Raw genomic sequence first — 24013 nt, 5'->3', positions numbered from 1 at the left:
TGCCTCCCGAGTGCTGGGACACAGATTTTCTAAGATTACAGATTTTAAAGAATTATAAAGGTAAACAATATAACGTAACTTAGTATGTTTACAATATAAATAGAGGAGATCACACTGGTCCTGACCTGGAAGCTTCCTCCCTGCTGGCTAGCTTTCCTAGTACCTGAAGGTGCTCTGCAAGGGGCTAGGGGAGGGGAGCCATCAACAGTCTTACCCAGCTGTGAATGCTGCAGCTACAATGACTGGCATGGCAAGACATGCCTACAGGGGCAACAGTGTTGCAAGTGTTCCAGGGTAACCAACCGTTTTCTGGCTGAACTGAAGGCTAGATCCACACGGGCAAAGAGGATAGAATGGCATACAAGAACCCAGGGTTGGGGAGCTCACTGGACAGAAGGGAAAACCAACCATTTTGCTAAATGGTCAGAGAGTGTCAAACTGGTATCTCTATCCCCACTGATTAGTTGCCACTCTCAGAATCCTTAGAGAAGTTTCTTGGTGCTGGGGACGGTGGCTGGTGGGTAGTTAACACAGAAACTCAAGCAGGTCAAATGCAGAGAGCAAGTGTTTGTGGGATGCTCACCCACAAATGGAACATCACACCCACCCACCCCCCCCAAGGCTCAGGGAACATCAGGAAAGACAGATTATAAAAGCCAAAGTTCAGGGAGGAATGGAGCGAAACGCTGTCTTCTAGACATGAGAGGGCTGCTGACATTTGTGAATTCACAGCAGCTGTGTTTATCTGCATAAGAGCAAACCCATGCCCACCCTTTGCCGAGGAGCTACTGACAGTAGATAGCTTCGTGGGGTAACCACGCTCCAGTGTATGGCCGGCCCCATGCCCATGAGCACGTGGGCTCCATGGGTTTCAGATATATTATGTATATGGGTACAAAGACGGGGAGTATATGTGAGGAGTGAGGGGGAAATATGGGGATGGCGACTATGATCCAAAAACACTGTGTGGAGATATGAAAACTCAAAGAATTAATAAAATATTACATGTCCAAAAAGATGTAATTGGAACACAGACTCCTACGAAGTGATTTGAAGCCATCTGCAAATTCACTTCTCAGAAACTGCGCGCCACCTCAGCACATCCGTACCTACTACATACACCCCGAGGGCTGAACCAATGAGCAGCTGCTCTTTATAACTGGGAGAATCAACTCTGCGAAAAACTGAGGTTTACTGAGATGCTGGCAAGGTAGCGATTTTGTTACACACTACAATCAAAAGAAAGCCCAGATTTTCCATAGTGAATAAACAGCCCCAGAAATAAAAACTCACATGAAAAACAAAACAAAAAACAAACAAACAACAACAAAAAAAACCTCCCCATCCAAAGCAGGAATGGCTTCTCTGTGGCAGCAGGGTCACACGATTGTAAGCATTTACTACCAGGCCATCACTATGAGCTCCTTTTCTGCACATCTGGTTTTAAAGACAGTAACGAATCAATGAACCACTGTATTGGGTAACATTTAACTCTAGGAAAAGAATATCTCCATTTTCTAATGAGAACTTAGGGGAGACTTGCCAGCAATCACTACCTTTAAGTATTTAAAACAGAACAGAGAACTACCTGAACACCACAGGAGGCCGGCCGTCCTTATGTTTCACAAAGATGCCGTCGAGACACGCCCCGATTGACATGTCGCATCCTTGGCTATCCTAAAAGAAGGAAAAAGGGAAGAAACACTTGGGAAACGGGCCTGTATGGACAAAAGCATCCACCTCACTGAACTTGTTTGCCAGATAGAAGACCTGCAGGATAGCCACTCAGAAAGACAACTGTCAGAATGGTGCAAACTCATTACCCTGCCAGTAAGGATGGAGACAGGAGGAATTTGTTCTTTTTAAAAATGACAGATCTAACGGGAGACCACCAAGTCCAGTTGGAATGGGACTGATGGAACAGGGGACCAAACCGGACTCTCTGAATGTGGCCGACGGTGGAGGAGGACTGAGAAACCAAGGACAACGGCGATGAGCATGAACTCTACAGCATGGACGGGCTCACTGTGAGCCTTGTCAGTTTGGTTGCTCACCTTCCTGGATTTAGGGGGAGCTGGGAGGACCTTGGACTTAACATAGTGAAGGGAACCCTGATGGCTCTTTGTCTTGGAGAGGGGTGGAGTGGGGGTATGGGTGGAAGGGACGGGAGGGAAGGGGGAGGAGGAGGGGAGGAGATGGAAATTTTTAATAAAAAAAAAATGAGAAAAAAAATGGCTTTATTACAGCATTATTTGTAATAGCCAGAACTTGGAAACAACCTAGATGCCCTTCAGTGGAAGAATGGATGAAGAAAGTGTGGAATATATACATATTAGAGTACTACTCAGCGGTAAAAAACAATGACATCTTGAATTTTGCATGCAAATGGGTGGAAATAGAAAACACCATCCTGAGTGAGGTAACCCAGGCCCAAAAAGATGAACATGGGATGTACTCACTCATAATCGGTTTCTAGCTATAATTAAAGGACATCGAGCCTATAATTCATGATCCTAGAGAAGCTAAATAAGAAGGTGAATCCAAAGAAAAACATATAGTTATCCTCCTGGATATTGGAAATAGACAAGATTGCCGGGCAAAAATTGGGAACTTGGGGGTGGGGTGGGATGGGGGGATGGGGGAATGGGGAGAGAAAAGTGTGAAGTGGAGGGTGGGGAGAGCTTGGGGGAATGGGATGGTTGGGATATAGGAAGGGTGGATGTGGGAACAGGGAATTATATATCTTAATTAAGGGAGCCATTCTAGGGTTGGCAGAGACTTGACTCTAGAGGGGTTCCCAGGTGTCCAGGAAGATGCCCCCAGCTGGTTCCTTGGGCAGCTGAGGAGAGGGAGCCAGAAATGTCCAGATCCTATTGCCATACTCATGAATGTCTTGTATATCACCATAGAACCTTCACCTAGCGATGGATGGAGAAAATGACAGAGCCCCACATTGGAGCACCGGACTGAGCTCCCAAGGTCCTGATGAGGAGCAGAAGGAGGGAGATCATGAGCAAGGAAGTCAGGACCGTGAGGGGTGCGTTCACCCATTGAGACGGTGGGACAGAACTAACGGGAGACCACCAAGTCCAGTTGGAATGGGACTGATGGAACAGGCGACCAAACCAGACTCTCTAAATGTGGCCGACGGTGGAGGAGGACTGAGAAACCAAGGACAATGGCGATGGGCTTGGACTCTACAGCATGGACGGGCTCACTGTGAGCCTTGTCAGCTTGATTGCTCACCTTCCTGGACTTAGGGGGAGTTGGGAGGACCTTGGACTTAACATAGTGTAGGGAACCCTGATGGCTCTTTGGCCTGGAGAGGGAGGGAGTGGGGGTAGAGGTAGAGGTGAGGGGAGGGAAGGGGGAGGAGGAGGGGAAGAGATGGAAATTTTTAATAAAAAAATGAGAAAAAAAACCAAACAAACAAAAAAAATGGGTTTATTATTACGTTTACTTGTTTACTTTGTATATGGATGCACGCGTGCCAGAGCGCACACGGAGAGGTCAGAGGTCAACCTGCGGGAGTTGGTTTCCTCCTTCTGTCTTGAGAATCCCAGAACCAAGCTCATGTCATCGGGCTTGGTGGCAGTGCCTTAACCCTCTAAGCCAAGATTAGACCCTTAAGAACTCTATTTCTGGAGCCTACCAAAGCACAGATTAGAATACAGGATTGTGTTTTACTACAGATTTCTTGCCAAAAAAGAACCCAGTCATGCTATTTTCTCAAACAGCTAAGTGTCATACCCATCTGTTTCCCCTGCTGTCCCCCTACCCACCCACCCTGCTTTTTTGTTTTTTTAAACAGGACCTCACTCCATTTCCTATTCTATTTTCAAATGACTCCCCTGTCTCAGCCACCAGAGCAGCTGGCAGTACGGGCAGGCAAAGCCACGCGCAGCTTACCTTGGCAGGGTAGCTCTCCTCTCCATAGCCGTCCATTCTCTCTACTTCCTGCATATACAGCATCTCAGCCTCCGGAGCTGTTAGCCCTCTGCAACCCAAAAGGTGGTAGTGAGAGTAATCCCAAATCTAAAATTTTTAAACAATGCTTTTCTTAAAAGCTATACATCAATTTGGAATAACATTTCAAGCTATAAGCATCTGTGACTGGGCATATTGATCCTCTAATACTTATCAAAAACTGTCTACCTATGAAGCACTGTGCTAAATGCAGAGGGCAAGTTTGTGTGTGTGTGTGTGTGTGTGTGTGTGTGTGTGTGTATCTGTAAACCTAATGCTTTAGGAAAGCAAGAGGAGAAGCAAGGGATGAAGCAGCTCCCAAGATATCTTCAAGGCAAATCCAGGAGTTTTTACTTAAAATTGCAAGCAGTTGCTTACCTATGCTAACATATCAAGAAACACTCAGAACTTAGAATGTTGGTTTAAAAGCCGAATGATGGGGCTAGAGAAATGGATCTCTGGTTAAGAGCACTGGCTGCTCTTCCAGAAAACCTGGGTTAGATTCCCAGCACCCATGTGGCAGTTCACAATCAGCCTTAACTCCAGTTTCAGGAGATCTGATGCCCACTTCTGACCTCCACAGGCCAACACATGATACATGTACATACATGCAGGCAAAACAACTCATACATCTAAATAAAATAAAATAAAATAAAATGTTTTCAAATACAAAATGACAAATGTAAGAAATAAGGGCAGGAAGAGGCCAGACGCAAATCCCTTTCAGCTCAGATGACTGGAGCAGCACAAAGATGAAGAAGGAAGTGCACTTAAACCCATGGCCTCCCCGCCTCACTGCTGCCCCATCCCATGTGCCCAAGGTGCCTCACACTGCAGCCATCCCAGACTCTGCATTTCTTTGAATATATTGTATTCCTCACATTTCTGAAACTTTGTGCACGTAGATGCCTCTTACCATATCCCTATCATCCACACATGGGCCTGGCAATCACCACTCTCCTTAGGGCTCGGCGTCTGACCATTCCTCCTGTCAGATTTTGGGTCTCCCAGTGCTGGCCCCTGCCCCCATGCAGTCCTAACACACTCTGCACACCTCCACTACTCACGCAGTGGGTTGTGCTGCCTAGCGTTAAGACTGCTGGGAACACATTCTTGGAAGGAAAAGAATTATTCTGTTTATCTTTAAGCGAAACCATCCAGCATTCTACGTCATAAGGATAGAAAGTATGCATGGGTTCCTAAGTCTTGTTATTTAAATAAAAGTACAAATGAATGAAGTAAAATGAGAAAAAGCAGGCTAACACGTTTCTAAGGGATCAAGTGCACTAGGAGAAAAATGTTCACGAAGACATAGAGGTGAAGGGTAGGATTAGCAACTTAAGGAGAGCAGGAAAATACCCATGAGAATGCAGGAAGAGATGAGAGAACGATACCTTCGGAAGGTCACTCTTTTGCAACCAGCAGGGTCAGAGAGAGACTACAGGCGAAGACCGCAGGTTACAACCAGACACATCTACTTTGAGTCACTTCTACCAGACACCAGAGACCTGAGTCATTCTGAATTTAGTTTCCTTCATCTCTAAAACGGAGGTAATATTCTCCTTAAAAAATATTCTCGCCGGGCGGTGGTGGCGCACGCCTTTAATCCCAGCACTCGGGAGGCAGAGGCAGGCGGATCTCTGTGAGTTCGAGACCAGCCTGGTCTACAAGGGCTAGCTCCAGGACAGGCTCTAAAACTGCAGAGAAACCCTGCCTCGAAAAAACTAAAAAAAAAAAAAAAAAAATTCTCCTTAAAGAATACTGGAGCCGGGTGGTGATGGTGCACGCCTTTAATCCCAGCACTTGGGAGGCAGAGGCAGGCGGATCTCTGTGAGTTAGAGGCCAGACTGGTCTACTGGAGCTATCGGAATATAACTTTATATAAAGTATTTGGAATGCTGTGTATTGGCTTAGAGTAAGAGCTAGCATCTTAGGAGATTTTTACAGCCAACAGAGAGTGACCAGCATAGACAAACACATGCAAGGATAGTCAGGGCAACAGACATGAGGACTCCCCAGAGGACAGAAATGCTGCTTTGAAAAGTATACAGGGGAGCAATGGTCACGATGATGCATGTCTGTAATCCTAGTATTTGGGAGGCAGAGGCAGCAAGACAGCAAGTTTGAGGCTAACCTGGTTCTCAAAAGTCTAAACGTCAGAGGATGTAGCTCAGTGGTAAAGTGTCTGCCTACCATGTACAAGGCCCTGATTCAAACTCTAGCACCATTTACAGGAACGAAGAGGGGAGAAGGGCGGGGGGGGGGGGGGAAGGAAGGAAGAAGGAAGAAAGGAAGACAAAAAAGAGCACCCGGAGGGCTGAATTGTATAAGACAAACTTCTGTAGTCATACACTAATTTATCACACTTTTAATATATGGGGCGATGACTGGTACCCTAAGGACTGGCTGCTTTCAGTATCTTCCCCCTGCAATTCCTCATTGGTAAATGGATAATAATGGAAATGATGGGGATGCAGGTACTTAGAACAGCACTTGGCACACAGCGAATGTCACTCTAACAGCAAACAAGCCGCAGGAAAGTTTAACACACAAAGTATGTTTCAGACTCTAGCAGCCATCAACTGTGCTCTTTTTCCTAGTGTTACCTGTATTTCTGATGCAGCAAGGCCACTTTTTGAGTTGCTTCTTCCAGCACTTTTTCATCCTGCAGCCACCCCTGCGGGAAACACACAGCAGTAAGCACAAGCATTCTTAAAGACTGAACCATCTTTCACTTCAGGCAAGCCTCTGAATAGTGCTAACATTCGGGGGGGGGGGGGGGGGGTTTGCAGTCTGTACAGTCACGATGCATCTAATGAATTACGTGGCTTCTGCTCAAAAGCCAAAAGATCTGCCCTGCCTTCCCAGTTCCTCCCAGGGGAAGTTTCAGCGGAGGTTTAAGTAAGGTTGGTAACATTCATTCATCAGGCAGTTCTGAGCTCAGAGCTGACCCGCTCACTCTGAAGAACATTCTGCCCTCCTCGGCTGTTTCAGTTAGATGTTCACATCAACTTCTTCAACAGTAACTTTAGAAAGTACAAGGCAGGGTTTTCAACACTGATGGAAAGTCAGGTTCATTCCAACATTAACTTTATGATTCTTCAAAACTGAAAACAAATCCCTCTCCTTAGACACACAATTAAAGGAAGGATATCCTTAGGCACAGCAAAGAACACCCTTTTTTTGTTTTTGGGTTTGGTTTGGTTTGGTTTTGGTTTTTTGACACAGGGGCTTACTACATAGCCCTGGCACCTGGCTGTCCTGGAGCCCACTCTCTAGACCAGGCTGGCCTTGAACTCACAGAGATCCACCTACCTCTGCCTCTCTAGTGCTGGGATTGAAAGCAAGTGTCACCACTGCCCGGCCTAACTACCCACTTCTGTTCCTGTGAATTTACAAAGACTGCAACAGGGAAAGACTGGAACATGAGCCGTTGACAAAAGGAACTGACTTTGTAATGTTAGTCCTGTTTAAAACATCTACCATGTGAACATTCATGGTTGCTAAGAGCATAGGAATAAGCCATGTATTAAAATGCTCAATGTCAAAAGAAGTCTTACCACAGGGAGCAAGGCAAATTTCTGAAGAAAGTCTTGGGATTCATACTGATCAAAGTCACCAAAATCAGCTATGTAGAATGATAAACATACACATGTTGATTACATTTTTACAACAACACATTTGCACAACAAAAATCAGTAACTAAATGTGAATGACACACTTGTGCTTCAGAAGCCAAATCTGTGCAACAGATAACAGGGCAAGTTTTCAGAGTATCTTTTAAAAGTTATTAGGTAGATTCATGCATCTTGGCTTGGGAAAATATGAAGTGAGACAAGGCCGCCCTGAATGTGACATGTGCTTCTGTGCAGGTAAATGTCAGGAGGAAACCAAGTGGGGAAAGGGAATGGAGCCCCATGAATGCTCAGGTTTAGGTAGTATATAAGGAATGGCCCACCACAGTGTCAGATGTTTGTTTATCTCAAGACAACAGGTGTCCGTGCCTGCTAGCATCTGGAAGAATTTTATCATTCTTTCTTTCTTTTGTGTTTTATTTTAAGACATGGTCCCACTGTGTAGACTTGACTGGTCTGGAACTCTCTATGTACAAGAGACTGGCCTTGAGCTCAGATGCCACCCAGCCCAGCTTACTTTTTTTTTTTTTATTAAATTCCAACTCCATGGTTAAATGCCAGTTACCAACTGAAATAATGCACCAGCAGAAATTTCCCTAGTGCACAGATATACACATAGATATATACACTAGGCATGTACAATGTTGAATTAATTAAAAAATATTTATGAAACACAAAACTACTTCTATTATGAGTAATGGATGCTCTAATCTGAAATATATTATTTGAGAAAAAAGAAATGGGATGTACTTGAAACATAAACGAATGTAGTTTCATGAAACTCATTGATAGAAAGATCATTCCTCCCAATATTAGGATCAAAACAAGTCTTGGAGTGAAATTAAAACTTAGCATGTTGGGGCTGGAGAGATGGGTCAGAGGTTAAGAGCATTGCCGGCTCTTCCAAAGGTCCTGAGTTCAATCCCCAGCAACCACATGGTGGCTCACAACCATCTGTAATGGGGTCTGGTGCCCTCTTCTGGCGTGCAGGCATACACACAGACAGAATATTGTAAAAAAATAAAATAAAACTTAGCATGTTAAATTATTTGATTTTTCTATACAAACATACACTTGACATATTATGTAATAATTTTCCAGAAATGTCTACAAGTCTCACATTTCATTGAAGTAATGCAAATTCTCTTCCTACATCAAAGCCCCACCTAATGGCATAATATTCCACGGATACATAAATACTAAACAATTCGTACAGGAAATCAGTTACTTTCAGAACCCTCTATAGTTGTTAACACACATCTTACTCTGACAGATTCACGCCTTCACATGCATTGCTCACCTTGAACAGCTAAGCCAGCTAGCTGAATGGCTTGTTCTAACGTACACGGAAGGTTTCCTTCCAGAATATCTTTCTTCAGCTGCAGGTAATACTGATACCTACATGAGAGGATGAGTGTATGAAATCAATTTCACTATAACTGGACCACAGTGCACTTTACCACAGGTTACCAGAGGAACATAAACTGTCAAATAGAACTGTAACCCTAGGTGTTTCAAAAAATAAAAAGAATGCCACTGACAATATAAGTGCATCATTTATTCTGTTTAATGAGATGACTTTTTTTTATACTTGCTTTAATTATTTCAAAGCTAAAACCAGGGTCCAGGGATGTATCTCTGGGGTAAATATTTGCTTAGGACGTGTGAGACTAGCTTCATCTCCACAAGCCCCACACCCTTCAGAAAAAAGCAAGGTTAAAGTCGTCTATAGGACAGCTTACCACCTGTCGTGAACCCTGTGAAACAGTCCTGTTTAATCCTTTACAGCTATCTGTTCTTTAGTTAAAGTAAGGAAGGCACACACTCAATAACCAGTCTTTACCTTTAAACCTCTCTTGTAACTTGGCAATATGAGACTATAGGTATTTAGTTAGATAAAAACTTCACTAGCCGTTGAACACAAAACTCAAGGAAAATGATTCTTGATACTAAGCTTTGTGTGTGTGTCTGTGTGTCTGTGTGTGTGTGTGTGCGTGTGTGTGTGTGTGTGTAAAGAGTAACTTCTAAAAGTCTTTCTTAGCATTCCATAACATAAGCCACTTCTGTCTGTCCCCTTAGTGCCAAGTGCACATAGGTTTAAGTTCCAGCTCTCCAGTTTAGGACTCTGCATGACTTTGGGTAAGTCACAGCTTAGACTCACAGCTATTACCAATAAAATGAGGGTATAACCATCCCTTCCCGGGCCAAGCATCCCCAAGTGGCCTGCAGAAAGCTGCTGACGACACTGGCATGTGCCGGCCCTCGGGCGCCAGCGGAGGCGGTCAGTGTTTCATCAGCATTTCCCACCGGATAAAGCTCCAGAGCGAAAACGTGATGCTTCCTTTTGCTCCTAGGTCTGCCATTGCTCTACAACGTTCTAGACACTGGAGATGGTTAGATGTGGTCCAGTGTCTCTGCCAGTGCCGTTTACGATGCCTTCTCAACCGGAGTCTCTCTAAGTTTGGTGCCTTTGAGCAGTCCAAGCATAGCCCATATCTGAATTCTCCAGAATTCATATACAGTCTCTTTTTTTAAAGATTTTATTTATTTATTTATTATGTATACAACAATCTGCCTCCATGTATGCCTGCAGGCCAGACGAGGGCGCCAGATCTCATTACAGATGGCTGTGAGCCACCATGTGGTTGCTGGGAATTGAACTCAGGTCCTCTGGAAGAACAGTCAGTGCTCTTAACCACTGAGCCATCTCTCCAGCCCCCTCATATACAGTCTTATGTTACCTGTAGAGCTAGGCTTTAAGCCTCTGTTCTTTGGTACCAAATGGCCTGACCGACACACCATCCATTCAAATAAAAAGAATTCAGACCCAGTCTTTCTCTTCTACCACCTAGCAGATGTCATGGGTTTCCAAAGTCAGCGAATAGAATACTAGGAACTCAGGGTCAGCGGGGGAAGCTGCAGCTTTCTTTACGGCTTTCAAATGCCAAGAGCTTGCATCCCGGGAGGTATATCTAGTAGCATGCTCCACATACCCCATTATCATTATTCTAGACTTTTCTATCTCTGTACATAAAAGCCTTGGAATGCAACATTCATAGGCCAAACTGAGCTTTTAATACAACCTTTTCTTACCTTAGCTTTGAATGGGTTTTACTACAAGAGCCTATTCTTCCATATACGCTGCAAATTGTTCACTGCTAGTTCAATATCCTTTATGTAAACTCTCATGTGAAAATTCCCTGGTAAATGACATACCAGGAAAGTGTCACACTGACAAGCAAGCACGCTCCAGACTGGCAAGCAAGAGAAGCCTCTTCCCATCAAAATCTATGGGAATTATGTAACACTATCGTTGTAAGTAACAAAAAATGGCCTGGTGTCGTGACCAGTGGGGTCACACACTACCAGTTCGTGAACGTGTAAAGCTTCAATCTAGCCAGTCATTATTCTTCATTATTCTCAAAATTTCCTATCTTTTGCAAACAGAAATCCCTGTAAGTTCCCATCATACGAGCGACACTTTTCTGCTGCCTTGTGGCCACGTTTTTCTGACAAGGCCTCACGTTCTGAAGACATGGTTCAGAATTTTTTTTTTTTTTTTTGGTTTTTTTTTTTTTGGTTTTTGGAGCCTGTCCTGGAACTAACTCTGTAGACCAGGCTGCCCTCGATTTCAGAGATCCGCCTGTCTCTGCCTCCCGAGTGCTGGGATTTGGGATTAAAACTATGTGCCACCACTGCTCAGCATCTCTGCCTTTTTTTCTTAAAATACTTTTGAATTTTTTTTTTTTGTTAAATCTTTAGGGAAAAAAAACTATCTTTTCTCATTTTACATGCCAAATCCAGTCCCCACTTCCTCCCCTCCTCCCACTCCCTCCACCTCCCTTCCCCCTCACTCCTCAGAGAGGGTAAGGCACATTGCTTTGAGGCAGGACCAAGGCCCTTCACACTGTATCTAGGCTGAGCAAGGAATCCATCCAAAGAGAATGGGCTCTAAAAAGCCAGAACAAGCAGTAGGGATAAATCCTGTTCCCACTGCCAGTGGCCCCACAGTCTGCCCAGCCATACAACCGTCACCCACATTCAGGGGGCCTAGCTTGGCCCTATGCTGGTTTCCTCAGTGTCAGGCCAGAGTTGGTGGACTCCCATTAGCTCAGGTAAACCATTTCAGTGGGTGTCCCCATCATGGTCTTGACCTTTTTGCTTGTATTCTCCTCACTCCTCACACTCTTCAGCAGGATAAACCTTTTCTTTCATCTCCAGGTATTATCTGAGGCTTCCTATTCTCCCTGCTTTCCACAAGCCAAACACCCCAACTAGAAAATTCCTTCTAAAGTCTACCAAGAAGCCCAATGTTTCCTTCTTTAGTCAAAGCTCCACCCCCAAGGAATCCAGAGCTTTAAATGAAATGTTTGTTATCTGGGGATACTCTGACTACTTCTGTACGTGAACTGCCAGGTCCACCAGGCTATGAGTGAGCAGCGCCTCCAGGCTACACTCAAATGACACCTGACTACTCTCAGATCACAGAACAGCTTCAGTAAAGGTTTAAGTGAATTAAGCGGCCAGTTCATAGTCTTCCTCGTGGCTTACACTTCTCTCTTCAATATTTATATTTCAGACCTGTTCACAGTCCGTTCATGCCTATACCTACTTCCTGACCTCGGTTTCCTAGTCTTCAGATAATTACCTGGCACATTCAAACAGCATTCCAGGAGCATGAGGCAGCAGCAATTCTTACATCTGCAGGGCATTATAGCTCGCAAATGGAAGGTAAAGCCAGAGAAAACAGGGACTTAAGATGCAGAAAGAAGATAAGACACGTACACAAATAACCATAATAGGAGGCTGTGACACCAACCACAAATCCAAAGATAGCACAGGGTAAACAACGTGCACCCCATCCTGGGGCATCCCAGAGCTTCACAGAGTCAGATGGATATGAGAAAGACACAGGACACAAAGATAAAAGGTAATGATGTTTAGGACACTGACGTCACCCAGCCTGGCTCCAAAGTAATCTTATTAAGTAGAGTTCAAAAGATAAAGCAGTGGTAAGTTTTAGACAGCTCAGGCAAACTCAAGCTTTCACAGTTTGTATTCCCCCCCCTTTTTTTTTTGGTGTTTCAAGACAGGATTTCTCTAGGTGGTCCTGGCTGTCCTGGAACTAACTCACTATGTAGACCAGGCTGGCCTCCAACTCAGAGATCCGCCTGCCTTTTGCCTCCTGAGTGCTGGGATTAAAGGCGTGCACCACCACTGCCTGGCTATATATATATATATATATATATATATTTCTTAGATACTGGAGGAGTAAGCATGGACCCTGAGTATGCCAGGCAGGACCCTCCACGGGCACAGAGCTTCACCCAAAGCTTAAAAAAAAAAAAAAAAAAAAAATCAAGACTTGACTTTTCTTACTATTTTGTTTTGTCTTCAGGAAACTTTACAAAAGAATTTGTAAGAGCTAAGTTCTAGAGCTAACCTAAGTGTTCATCAGCAAGGAAAGGATAAAGAGAATAAGGACACAAGGGAATGTTTTAAAGCATAAGGAAGAATGAAGTTATGGTATTTGAAGGAAAATGGGTACAACTGGAGTTAATCACATCAGGGGAATTAAGTCAATCTCCAAAAGACAAAAACTGCATGCTGTTTCTCTCATTTCTTAACAGGGTCATTTATTGTAAGCGAACATGGAAGCAGAAATGAAACTGTGTATGGGGCACAAAGGGAACTGATGGGACAGGAAGGGACACCAAAGGAGCATGCGCTGAGTGTAAGGCCCCTTTGCACGGAAAGGACCCATGTAACCCAGGAGGCTGAAACAAAGCCAGACACTGAGCTCCTGCACTGTCCTGTCCTTCTGCTTTCGCCCCTCTAAGTGTATTTAGTGCTGGTGTCCTCTGATCAAGTCTCTGTCGCTGTGTCCCCTCTGTCCCCATGAGCTCCCTCTACAGAATACAGCCCTGGAGGACAGAACACAGAGTTTACACATTCTAAATCTCTCCTCTCCCACTTCCTTATTACAAGGAACCAGAAGCAGCACAGCGAAGACCTTAAAGAGGATATCGTAAGAGTTCACCAGGGTGAGCCGACCGCCTTTCCTGTGCCTTTGGGCCTGGTGAACCATAATTCAGTCTGACACACCACATTCCAGAACCTCCCTAGGAATGCGGTGACTAAAACTGCGGGCTGGAGGGCAAAGTCAGTCACGGGCTTTTATCTGAGGGCCTTTGACCTCACCAGACTACTTTCTCAACCCAGGCGGCAGGGAACTTCTCACCTGGTAATCTCCTGCTGCAGCTGGGAGACGGAAGGCACGTAAAACACCACTCCAAAGTAGACAGTGGGCTCCAGCGCGTGTTTATCCAACTGCTTCTTCAGGGGCTTCTCCAAATCCACCCAGCGACGCTGGTTCTGCTTATTGTAGTACCAGAGACTGAAGTAAGTGACCTGGAAGGAAGGAGGGAAGGTCACTGAAGCAGGCAGTTGTGCACAAAAAGATTCCAAAGATTTCCACTGCCAAAGATCAGGGACCAAGTGGCAGTGGCCTCTTACTGCCTCTCAGAAAGGCTTATAGAAGAAGAAGAAAAAAAAGAGGGAATGCCAAGCTCCATTTAGAGAATAGTATTCAGGAAATAGAGGCGGGAAAAAAAAAGATAATTGTATGCCATTTCTTAAACTAAAAACAAAAATGCTGAAGGAAAAAAAAATCCTGATTTTTTTTCCATTACCAAAACGCTAGTTACCATTATGAAAATATATTAACACGTGTGCACACTCATGTGTATGGAGTTCAGAGGATGAGTCGTAGGAATTGGTTCTTTTTCTCTAAAATGGGTTCTTGGGAATAAAACTCAGGTCCTCAGGCTTGTGAGGCAAGAAATTTTCCCTACTGGGTCATCCCAGCTGCCCTATGCTACTTAAAAGCCCTCTACCCAGGATAACCTAGCTTTTCACTCCTCTGGGATTTGACTTCTATATAAATAAACCTGCTTCACGTAAATGTCAGACGTCTAGCAACAGACGCAATGACAGCTCTACCTTGCCCCTCCAAGTGCCTTAGATAAAAATTCAAAGCAACCGAGATGTTTTAAATTCCCAGTTTAATGTGAAGAGTGAACTCTGAATTAAAGAGCAGATGTGGGTGGAGATCCCCCCGCCCCCGCCCCCGCCCCCACCCTGGGTGCAGGTCTATTATTCTCTCTCAGACAAACACAGACCAAAATCACAGTGCAGTAAAGGGACCTAAGGGGATTACAAACTCGCTTTGAAGTTTTGGAGCACAGTAAGACTGGGGGCACATGCCTGTGACCTCAGGACCCAGAAGGCTACCTACCCCATCCCAGGGCACACACACAGAGTAAACTGGCATTCAGACTGCACTTGATGTATTAAAAAACTATTGGGATAAGTCAGTAGCAGCCCTGGCCTGGTCAACCTGAATGGGTATGAAAGCACTTCACAGAGGAAATGGAAGCCTCTAATCACTGCTAATATTGATCTCAAAATCAGTTCACAGATCAGGCCATTGGAAAGTCACAGCTCGGCTACTATAGACTCTAGAGCGACATTGTCAAAGAGAAGCCTGTGCAATGACGGACCTGCTCCCTGTCTGTCCTGTCCCGGCTGCAGGCGCAGCGAGTGCCTCTAAGAGCTGTGTGCTCTTAGCAGTGCTCCGTTATGCTCCAAATGAAAGAGCTGCACAACCATACTGGGCAGTTTAACTTCACAGCACCAGTAAAACTTTTAAAAAGAAAACAACTCTGGTTATTTTATTTGACCTGCAATACTTATTAAAATAAAAATGAACTTTAAGCCAGGCATGGTATTGAATGCCTATATTTCCAGTATTTAGGAGACTCAGGCAAGAAGACTACAGTGAGTTCAAAGCCATCTTGGTAGGATACACAGTGAAACCCACCTCTAAAAAATTTTAAATAATTAATTAATTAAAGTTAGACATGGCAGCTCAGGCCTGGAAAGCGGAGGCAGGAGGATTGTGCCTAGGCTATAAAGCAAGGTCCAGTCTCAAAAAGAATTTGTGTGTGTGTGTGTGTACGTGTGTGTGTGTGTGTGTGTGTGTGTGGTTTTCTAAGACAGTGTTTCTCTGTGTAGCCCTGGCTGTCCTGAAACTCACTCTGCAGACCAGGCTGGCCTTGAACTCACACAGATTGGCCTGCCTCTGCCTCCGAGAGCTGGGATTAAAGGCGTGCATTTTAGTGGGCCAGAAAGATGGCTCAGCATCACTGGGTACTCTTGCAGAGGACGCGGGTCACTCACAACCATCTAAATTCCAGTTCCAGGGGATCCCATGCCCTCTTCTGACTTCTAAGAGCAGCATGTATACATGCAAAATATTCAAACACATAAAATAAATCTAAAACTTAAGAATTTTTAATTTCCATGGATATTCTCGACACATCATTTTTCCAAAGAAAAAAATACCTTCATATTAGTCGATCACTTTCTACAAGTGGAATGTTCCTACTGTTCCTTTATTTCTACAAATAGAATACTGTAGAAATTCATAAGTTTGGTTGAATGAATAGTCTCTTATTCCTGTCACCCAAGAACAAACAGTTTGATCATCATATATCCATCTGTATCCCGAGAACCGTAGGCACAAACCTCAAAGTCAGCGAGTCCGCTCACTGTCCACAAGGCACCCTTACCAGGATTACGTGGAGCTCCTGGTGCTCTAGAAAACTGTTGAGTTCCTAGGTAATTCTTATGCCGCTGAAGATGGGCAGCATTACAGCTACCACACTGCCCGCCAGCGTTGTACAGGCGGTTTACACAGCCTACGTCTACCTACGCAGGTGATGCCTCCAGCTTAGCACTCCTGAAGTTGAGGGAGGACAATCAAATTCATCTGGGCTACAAAGTGAGTTCCAGTCCCACCTGCCACACACACACACGCACACGCACACCTATGCTTGAAAAGTTGCATGGGTGTCAATTTCTTTTTACTCCATGAAGTAAATAAGGTGAAACGTTCAGGTCCACTGCTGTTTTCTGTCGCCCATGGATCACATTTCTGAGAAAGCAACTACTGTTCCTGCCTTTCTGCAATTACAGAGCGGACAGAACCCTGGCTGAACAGGAATGGCTTGATGCTTCTATTCCGAGTTCTAGGCTTGGTTTCCAGCAGGCAGATGCTAGCTGTGAACTGAAAGAAATCAGTCCGGCCTGTTTCCTTGAGCACAAGATAACTCAGAACCCCAGCATGGGACACGGGTGGGAACCAAATGAACACATGTTGCTGTGAAAAGGACATTAAAATATGCATTTGTCTTTAATTTTTTAAATTTTAATTAAATTTATTTTTTAATATTTCATATAATATATTTTGGTCATACTCCTACTTAAGGGATGATTTTGTTTTGCCCACTCTGCCAAATACCAAAAAAACCCTTAATTATTGGTTCCTTCCCCCCAAAATCTTTTCTACTTCTAATTTCAAGAATTTGGATGAGCAAGGCGGTGCTGTTGCACATTTTCAGTCCCAGAACTTGGGAGGCAGAAGCAGGCAGATCTCCAGGTTTGAGACCAGCTTGGTCACACAGTGAGTTCCAAGACAGCCAGGGCCACACAGAGAAACCCAGTCTCAGGAAAGAATAACAGTTTAGAATGAATATAATACTTTTTAAGCACATATGCCGATTTTGTCTTCCACCCTAGGACCCACATTTGGGGATGAACACGGACCGCGCTTGGCCTACTCTGCACACCACTTCCAGTCCACATTTCCATTCAGTTTTGTCTGAGAAAAAAGATCTCACTGTGCAACTCAAGAGGACCTCAGATTTACCATGTGGCCCAGGTTGGCCTCAAACTCACAATCTTCCCGCCTCTACTTTGTAAGTCAAACATTTTTCTTCTATAATGATAAATAAGCCCAGAGTAGACACACCATAGGGCTGAAAACTGTGTGGGCGGGTCATGAAAATATACCCTCTCCTGGGACTGGAGAGATGATCACTGGTTAAGAGCACCAGCCCAGGTTTCAGACCCGGCACCCACATGGAGGCTCACAAGCATTTGTAACTCCAGTTCCAGGAGATCTGATGCCCTCTTCCGGTCTCTGCAAGCACTGCACGAACATGGTACACAGACATAAATGAAGGCAAAACACCATATACATAAAATAATAATTTATTTTTTAAAATTAAGTATATCATCTCTTAGCCAGGCGCTATGGCAAAGGCAGGCGGATCTCTTGAGCTCAAGGCCAGCCTGGTCTACATGGAAAGTCCCCAACTAGACCTTGATTCAAAATAACAAAAGCAACAATAAAAAGAGAGGTAGAGAAATTTATAAAATTTCCGGAGACCAGCAAGGATAATAATGATAAGCTGTATCCCAACACAGTTATCCAGATGTTTAATTTCCTGGATACAGAAGAATGGCTTGCTTTTTATCAAGCTTTATGGTACCCAACTTATCTGTAGTTTCTTCATCTGCAGCAGATGTCTCCAAAGCCAAATACACAAGCATTTTCCACTCTCGTCCTTGTTTGTATCCACCCTTATTTATGGTATGTCTGCCAGTAACAGAGAAGGTAACTGTGTTTCCTCTGGGAAGCTCTGCCTCGGGGCAGTTAGGGAACAAATCCACCCTGAATTCACACTCCAGGATCTCTGTCAAGCAGCTCTTCAACAAGGGACTTCCCCAGCAAGCCCCAGCTCTCCACAGGGGCGCTCTGCCTTCCTCAGAAGGGCATGGAGAACCACAAGAGTTCAGCCACTTGTAATGGCCTTAATCACTGCTTTCCCTTCGTGTCTCTGTACTCCCCTACCCACCTTCCAGAACTTTCTTGATAAGGGCCTTCGCCTGATTATGAAATTCTTCAGGTGACTCTTTCTGTCTGCTCTTGTGTAAAACACACCCTAACAGAAGCTTCCCCAACACTGACGCTTCTGGAATTCTTACAGAAATTTATTTACAGTGATTGTTAACTAGATTTCTTTTGTTTTAATATTTTTATTTTATTGTATGTGTATGGGTGCATACCAGTGTGTGTCTTGTTACCACAGAGGTCAGAAGAGGATGTTTGATGCCTCGAACCGGAGTTAACAGATGGTTCTGAGCTGCATGTGGGTGCTGGGAATTGAACCCAGGTCCTCTGGAAAAGGTGCTCTTAATCACTGAGACACCTCTCCAGCCCCTACGAAGCCTTTTCAGTGCCAGATATTTTACATTATTTATAAATTCTCACTACTGCTCTCCTTCATTTGTAGATCGCTGCCTGCTGGGTAACTAGAGCAAAGACAAAGTTAAAGGGCTTGGTGTCTCTTCAGACAACATGGCTGCCTCCCTCGTCATACAGTGAACAGAGACCAGCTGCTCTGGGCAGGTCCACATCCGAACAGAATGCAAACCTCTTACTAATTCCCTGGTCATTTCTTGTCTAATTATTTTAAGACTCTTTTTTATTGTACTGTTTTTAAAATAGACCAGGGAGATACACAAATTAACTTTTTAAAATAGACCAGGGAGATACACAAATTAACTGGAGGTTTTTTTTAAGCCACTAGTGCATTATGTTTAATAAAGTTAATCCCATGTAAAATTGCAAATATAATTTTACCCTGGTGCCTCTCTTCAACCTGCTGAAGTTAGAAGGTTTTTCGTCAGGACAGAGATGAGAGGAGACAGCCCAAGATAAAGTCGATCCCAAGCAGAGATCACCTAACAAAGGTGCTTAGCAAGCTCTAAGCTAATTCTAGCCCTGCGCTGACCTCCGCTGGGAGTCTGCCATAAATAATGAAGCAGGGAACCTCTTCCCTTCCCTCTAGCAGATGGCAGTGGTCCCTCCCCTTTCTGTTCAGCTTTTCTCCGTATTCTTCTCACTTTAATCAAATTACATACTCTGCATTTTATAGGCAATAAGACGTGGGAAAGTAACAAATATAATTATACTCCACTTGATCAAACTGCAGTCCAAGTAACTGAACTCAGAATGTCCGAGTTCCGTCACTGTAGCTTTAACACTTAAACATAGCATGAAATGATAAACCAAATCTGGAGATTTATTAAAAGGAAGTCCAAGGGGGGGGGGAGGGGAACAGGACAACTGTCTGCTTGGATAAACCGCTCTCATTTTCCCATTACAATCCCAACTGGATACTTTGAAGCATGTGATCACTGTAAACAAGATAATGTTAAAACTATATTCTTGGGACTGAAGATTTAATTCCATGATAAAGACATTCCCGAGCAAGTTACATCGCCTGCACTCAAAGAAAAAAAAATTCTTGGGCTGGCGATGTAGCTAAGTAGTTGCGTGGGCCAGCCATGATAATCTAAGTCTGGGCAGAAAGGAAGTTCTTTACTTCCAACCATTATCACCTGGGACTCTGGCCACCTTTAAATGAAGTCTGGAGTCTCAATAGTTTACCCTGAGACAATGCCTGTCAGGCTGAGATTACCTGACCCCTACCCAAGAGCAGACCATTCAAAGGAAATTCCTGGCATTCCAAGCACTGTAAATAGAAACACCTGCCAGCACTTCACCAGGACACCCCTAGACAAATGTCAGCCAATCAGGGGTCCTGAACTCTCTGGATATTCCAATATCCAATATTCCAATATCCGGAGAGTTGGACGTGCGGAGAGACTGAGTTTGCAAACTTGATTAAAATAAAGGCTCTTTGCTTTTGCATATGGAACTCGGTCTCCTCTGTTGGCTTTTGTGGGGACCCACGGGTTTGGGCGCAACAGCAGTAAAACACAGCCACAGCACATAGCAGGCTGGGGGGCTGATTCATACCACTCAGCTAATTATAAAAATAAAACAAGTCCATCTGTATTTCTTAGATGCCCTTCAGCTCACATTAACTGATTACCTCCTAGGTGTCAAATGCTACTCTGGGTGCAAGCAGACAGCACTGAAGCAGAGAAAAAGAGTCCCTGTTCTCCCAGGGCTGTGTCCTGGGAGTAAAGACAAGCAATGCAGACGTTTATGCTGGCTAAGATGCACCCAAGGGAACCTATTCCTCATATTGGGTTGCCTTACCAAGTCTCAACAAGGGGAGGAGCTTAATCTTACTCCAACTTGATATGCCATGTTTTGTTGATACCCAGGGGAGGCCTGCCCAAAGGAGGAATGGTTTGGGGGTGGGGAGGAGCAGAGGAAAGGTGGGGGAAGGAAATGGTAAGGGAGATTGTAGTCAGGATGCAAAATACATTAATAAATTTAATTAATAGAAAAAATAGATGCACCCTAGAAGAACATTTGATTCTGGGACTAAAATACCAACTTGTTTCTAAAGAGTAAACTAGGATTAAATAGAAATTTTTAACATATATAAACATTGTATTCCCCAAGATAGGAGTGATAACCAAGGTGAGTACACACGGTTTCCCTACAAAGGCAAGTGTATTCTGTGTACTTCTGTACAGAAAGTCATTCTGGTCAGAGCTCACAAAACTGAGGGCAGTCAGAGCTTCTCATTCCTTCATCAGTTTGCACTACCATAGGGCCATTCTTGTACCTCATCCCAATAAATGGGTTACGGGTATTTTGTTTTTGTTTTTAAATCTTGTAAATTTCAGACCCTTTGGTCCTGTTTATGAGCTTAACTCAAACATCTATGTTTTCTTTAAGATTCATTTTTGTATTTTATTTTATGTGCACTGTTTGCCTGTGCATATATATGTATACTGCGTGTATGCCTGGTGACCAAACAGCCAGAAGGGGGTGCTAGATGTCCTGGAAGGATCCCCCTGGAACTGTAGTGAGCTGCCATTTAGGTGCTAAGAACTAAACTCTGGTCCTCTGAAGTGCAGCTAGCACTCTTACCCACAGAGCCATCCCCGCTGGCCACAGTCATTCCTTACTATTACACATGCTCCATGCTAGGCATGCTGGCCCACACCTATCATACCAGCACTTGGGAGGTACAAACGGGAGGATCGAGAATTCAAAGCTATTTTCTGGTACACAATAAGTTCAAGGACAATTTGGGCAAACAAAGAGGGCTGGCAAGACAGTTCTGCGGGTAGAGGCACTTTTTGCAAAGCCTAACAACCTAAGTTGAATCATAAGTTCACATAAGTGGAAGGAGAGAACCAACCCCCACAAGTCATCTGGCTTTGATATGCAAGCTTCTGCATGCACAAACCCACACAAATGCATGCACACACCCACACAAATGCATACCCACACAAAATAAATGTAAACAAAAGGGATCTTTTTTTGATGTTATACTATCCTAACATAAATTCACTTTAAAAGGTATACTAGCAGTAAAAACACAGAAAGTCAAATACGTAACTGTTCAAACAATACCTGTGGATACAAAATATGGGGAAAGGAGAATTAAAGTTATTTTCTAAATAATTTACATCAAACCTGGCAGGAAGAGAGATGTGTGGTGGGTATTTTAATTCTCAGTAGTACACCTCCAAACTGTCATAATTCTCCATTTATCTTTTCTGGCTCATTTCCCCTTAGTATATTGCTATGATCAATAAATTTACAAGATGAAAAAGAAACTGAAAAAGACTTAAAGAAAACTAGCTCAACACTAATTTAAAAAACATTGTCACCCAACAAGCATCTCCTGAACACTGCTCACCTTTGGCTCCTCATTGGTTAGGCAGCAGAGAAAGCAGGAAGTCAACTGTGGGCTCCAGTAAGCACATGTGAAGCACCAGACACAGCTTGTAGACAGCCAGTGTCCCCCCAAATCTATCTTTCAGGGACTCAAACCCACACCCATTTTGTTCCCTCCAACTGCAGCTAAATTGAAGAGTACAAAGTCCAAGTTGTTGAAAATGTACATTGATTAATCAAGTCAGAGCCTGAGCAATCTAAATAGCATGCAAATGAGCCAAGACAAGCTGATCTTAGATTCAGAAAGAAAAAGTACCAAACATTGTGATGCATATCTATAATACCAGCACTCAGAAGGCTGAAGCAGGAGATGGCAAGTTCAAGATCAACCTGAGCTACATAAAAAGACCCTGGCTCCAAAAGGAGGGAGGAACAGAAAAGGGACAGCAAAAACAAAGAAAAGAGGCTTTTGCCACCCGGTATGATATTACTGTGCATTGTCTTAGCCTGTTTATTATTCAAAATAACTACTCTGTCTACACAGCACTACACACTGTGCAGGGAATCCGAGTGACGCACAAACCCTTGATGAATCATGTATAACTCACATTCTAACTCTTCTTCAGGACCTGTATTTTCAGGATAAATTTCAACAGGATCTGGATAGCTTACTCGTTCATTAAAAAATAAATGAGGGTTAGGCATGGCGTACACCTGTATTCCCAGCATTCCTGAGCCTGAGGCAGAAGGACCTGGAGCTCTAGGCTAGCCTGGGCTACATAGTGAATGTCTGTCTCAAACCACTGGGTCTTGGAGATGGCTCAGCAGGTAAATAAAGACACTTGCCGAGCCTGGTGACCTCCTGAGTTCAATGCCCAGGAACAGCATGGAGAAGGAGAGAATCAACACTCACACACACACACATTAAAAAGAAAATAAATAAAGCTTAAACAAACAAAAAGAGCCCAGAGTCTGTAATTTCAGTCAAATCCAGGAAAGTGCTCTGATTTGGAGGCTAGCCTGGTAAGTTCTAGGCCATCCTAGGCCACAGAACGAGACCTTATTTGAAAATTTTAAAAAGTAATTAAATAAATAAGCTAGGAAAAAGCTCAGAGATACAGTACTGGCCTTGTCTGTTTAAGGATATGTGTCTAATCCCCAACACTAGAGTGACGGCAGAAACAAGAGAAAATTTAACTAGAAAGGCAACCTAACATTTATCAGTGTGCAAGCTGCTTGAGGAACAGAACAAGAAAATATCTGCAAACCCAGCACACTATTAGAAAACAATGAGTCCTTGTTATTAGAATAGAAAATGCCATATTGAGCTAAGGTGCACATCTGACAAGAAGAATGAACTAGAAGGTTCGATAAATAAATGGCCCAGGAACTCAATGTTTACAGGAAGTGTGAGTCACCAGCCCAGACACTGCAGATCTGTCACATGCTCACTATCCCGTGGGCACAAAGGTGATGCCTGGTAGACAACACAAACATTGATCTACGATGCATGTCACTATGGAGGACTCTCACTCATGACCTCCCTCTCTGCCCTCTGGGAGCCTTTTGCCCCATCAAGGAAATGAAGCTGGCAAAGAACCACTGAGTTGGAGGCTAGCGTGGATGGATCCCAGGCAAGACCGGCACAGAATGAGACCTGAACTCAAAACTCCAATAAACAGGCGTCCGGAGAGATGGCTCAGGGGTTAAGAGTGCTGGATGCTCTTCAAGAGGACCTGGGTTCTATTCCCAGCACCCACATGGTGGCTCACAACTGCCTGTAATTCCTGTTCTCACGATCCAGTGCCCTTTCTTCTGGCCCCTCACAGGCACTGCACACAAGTGATGCACAGACAGCATGAAGGCAAAACACCCAGATGCACAAAACTGA

At 44.1% G+C, this 24013-nt stretch overlaps 1 protein-coding gene across 6 annotated transcripts in view; it reads right to left on the bottom strand.

Annotated features, from left to right (window-relative positions):
• Positions 1-24013, bottom strand: part of Ptpn21 (protein tyrosine phosphatase non-receptor type 21) — a 70965-nt gene that overhangs the window by 26239 nt on the left and 20713 nt on the right. For 5 of the 6 annotated variants that reach the window (XM_038336327.1, XM_038336325.1, XM_038336328.1 and 2 more), the window contains 6 exons: positions 13843-14012; positions 8902-8999; positions 7527-7594; positions 6573-6643; positions 3910-3997; positions 1589-1677 (listed from right to left, as the gene is read on the bottom strand). In XM_038336327.1, the coding sequence (XP_038192255.1) occupies positions 1589-1677; positions 3910-3997; positions 6573-6643; positions 7527-7594; positions 8902-8999; positions 13843-14012 (584 nt within the window). Of the gene's footprint in view, positions 1-1588; positions 1678-3909; positions 3998-6572; positions 6644-7526; positions 7595-8901; positions 9000-13842; positions 14013-24013 lie in introns of those variants that run through there. The other variant, XM_038336330.1, reaches the window with a different exon arrangement.

This window comes from Arvicola amphibius, chromosome 7, assembly GCF_903992535.2.
Source record: "Arvicola amphibius chromosome 7, mArvAmp1.2, whole genome shotgun sequence".
In the NCBI taxonomy this organism is placed as follows: domain Eukaryota; kingdom Metazoa; phylum Chordata; class Mammalia; order Rodentia; family Cricetidae; genus Arvicola; species Arvicola amphibius.
Note: the sequence above shows the minus strand (reverse complement) of the source record. Positions and strands in the feature narration are given on the sequence as shown.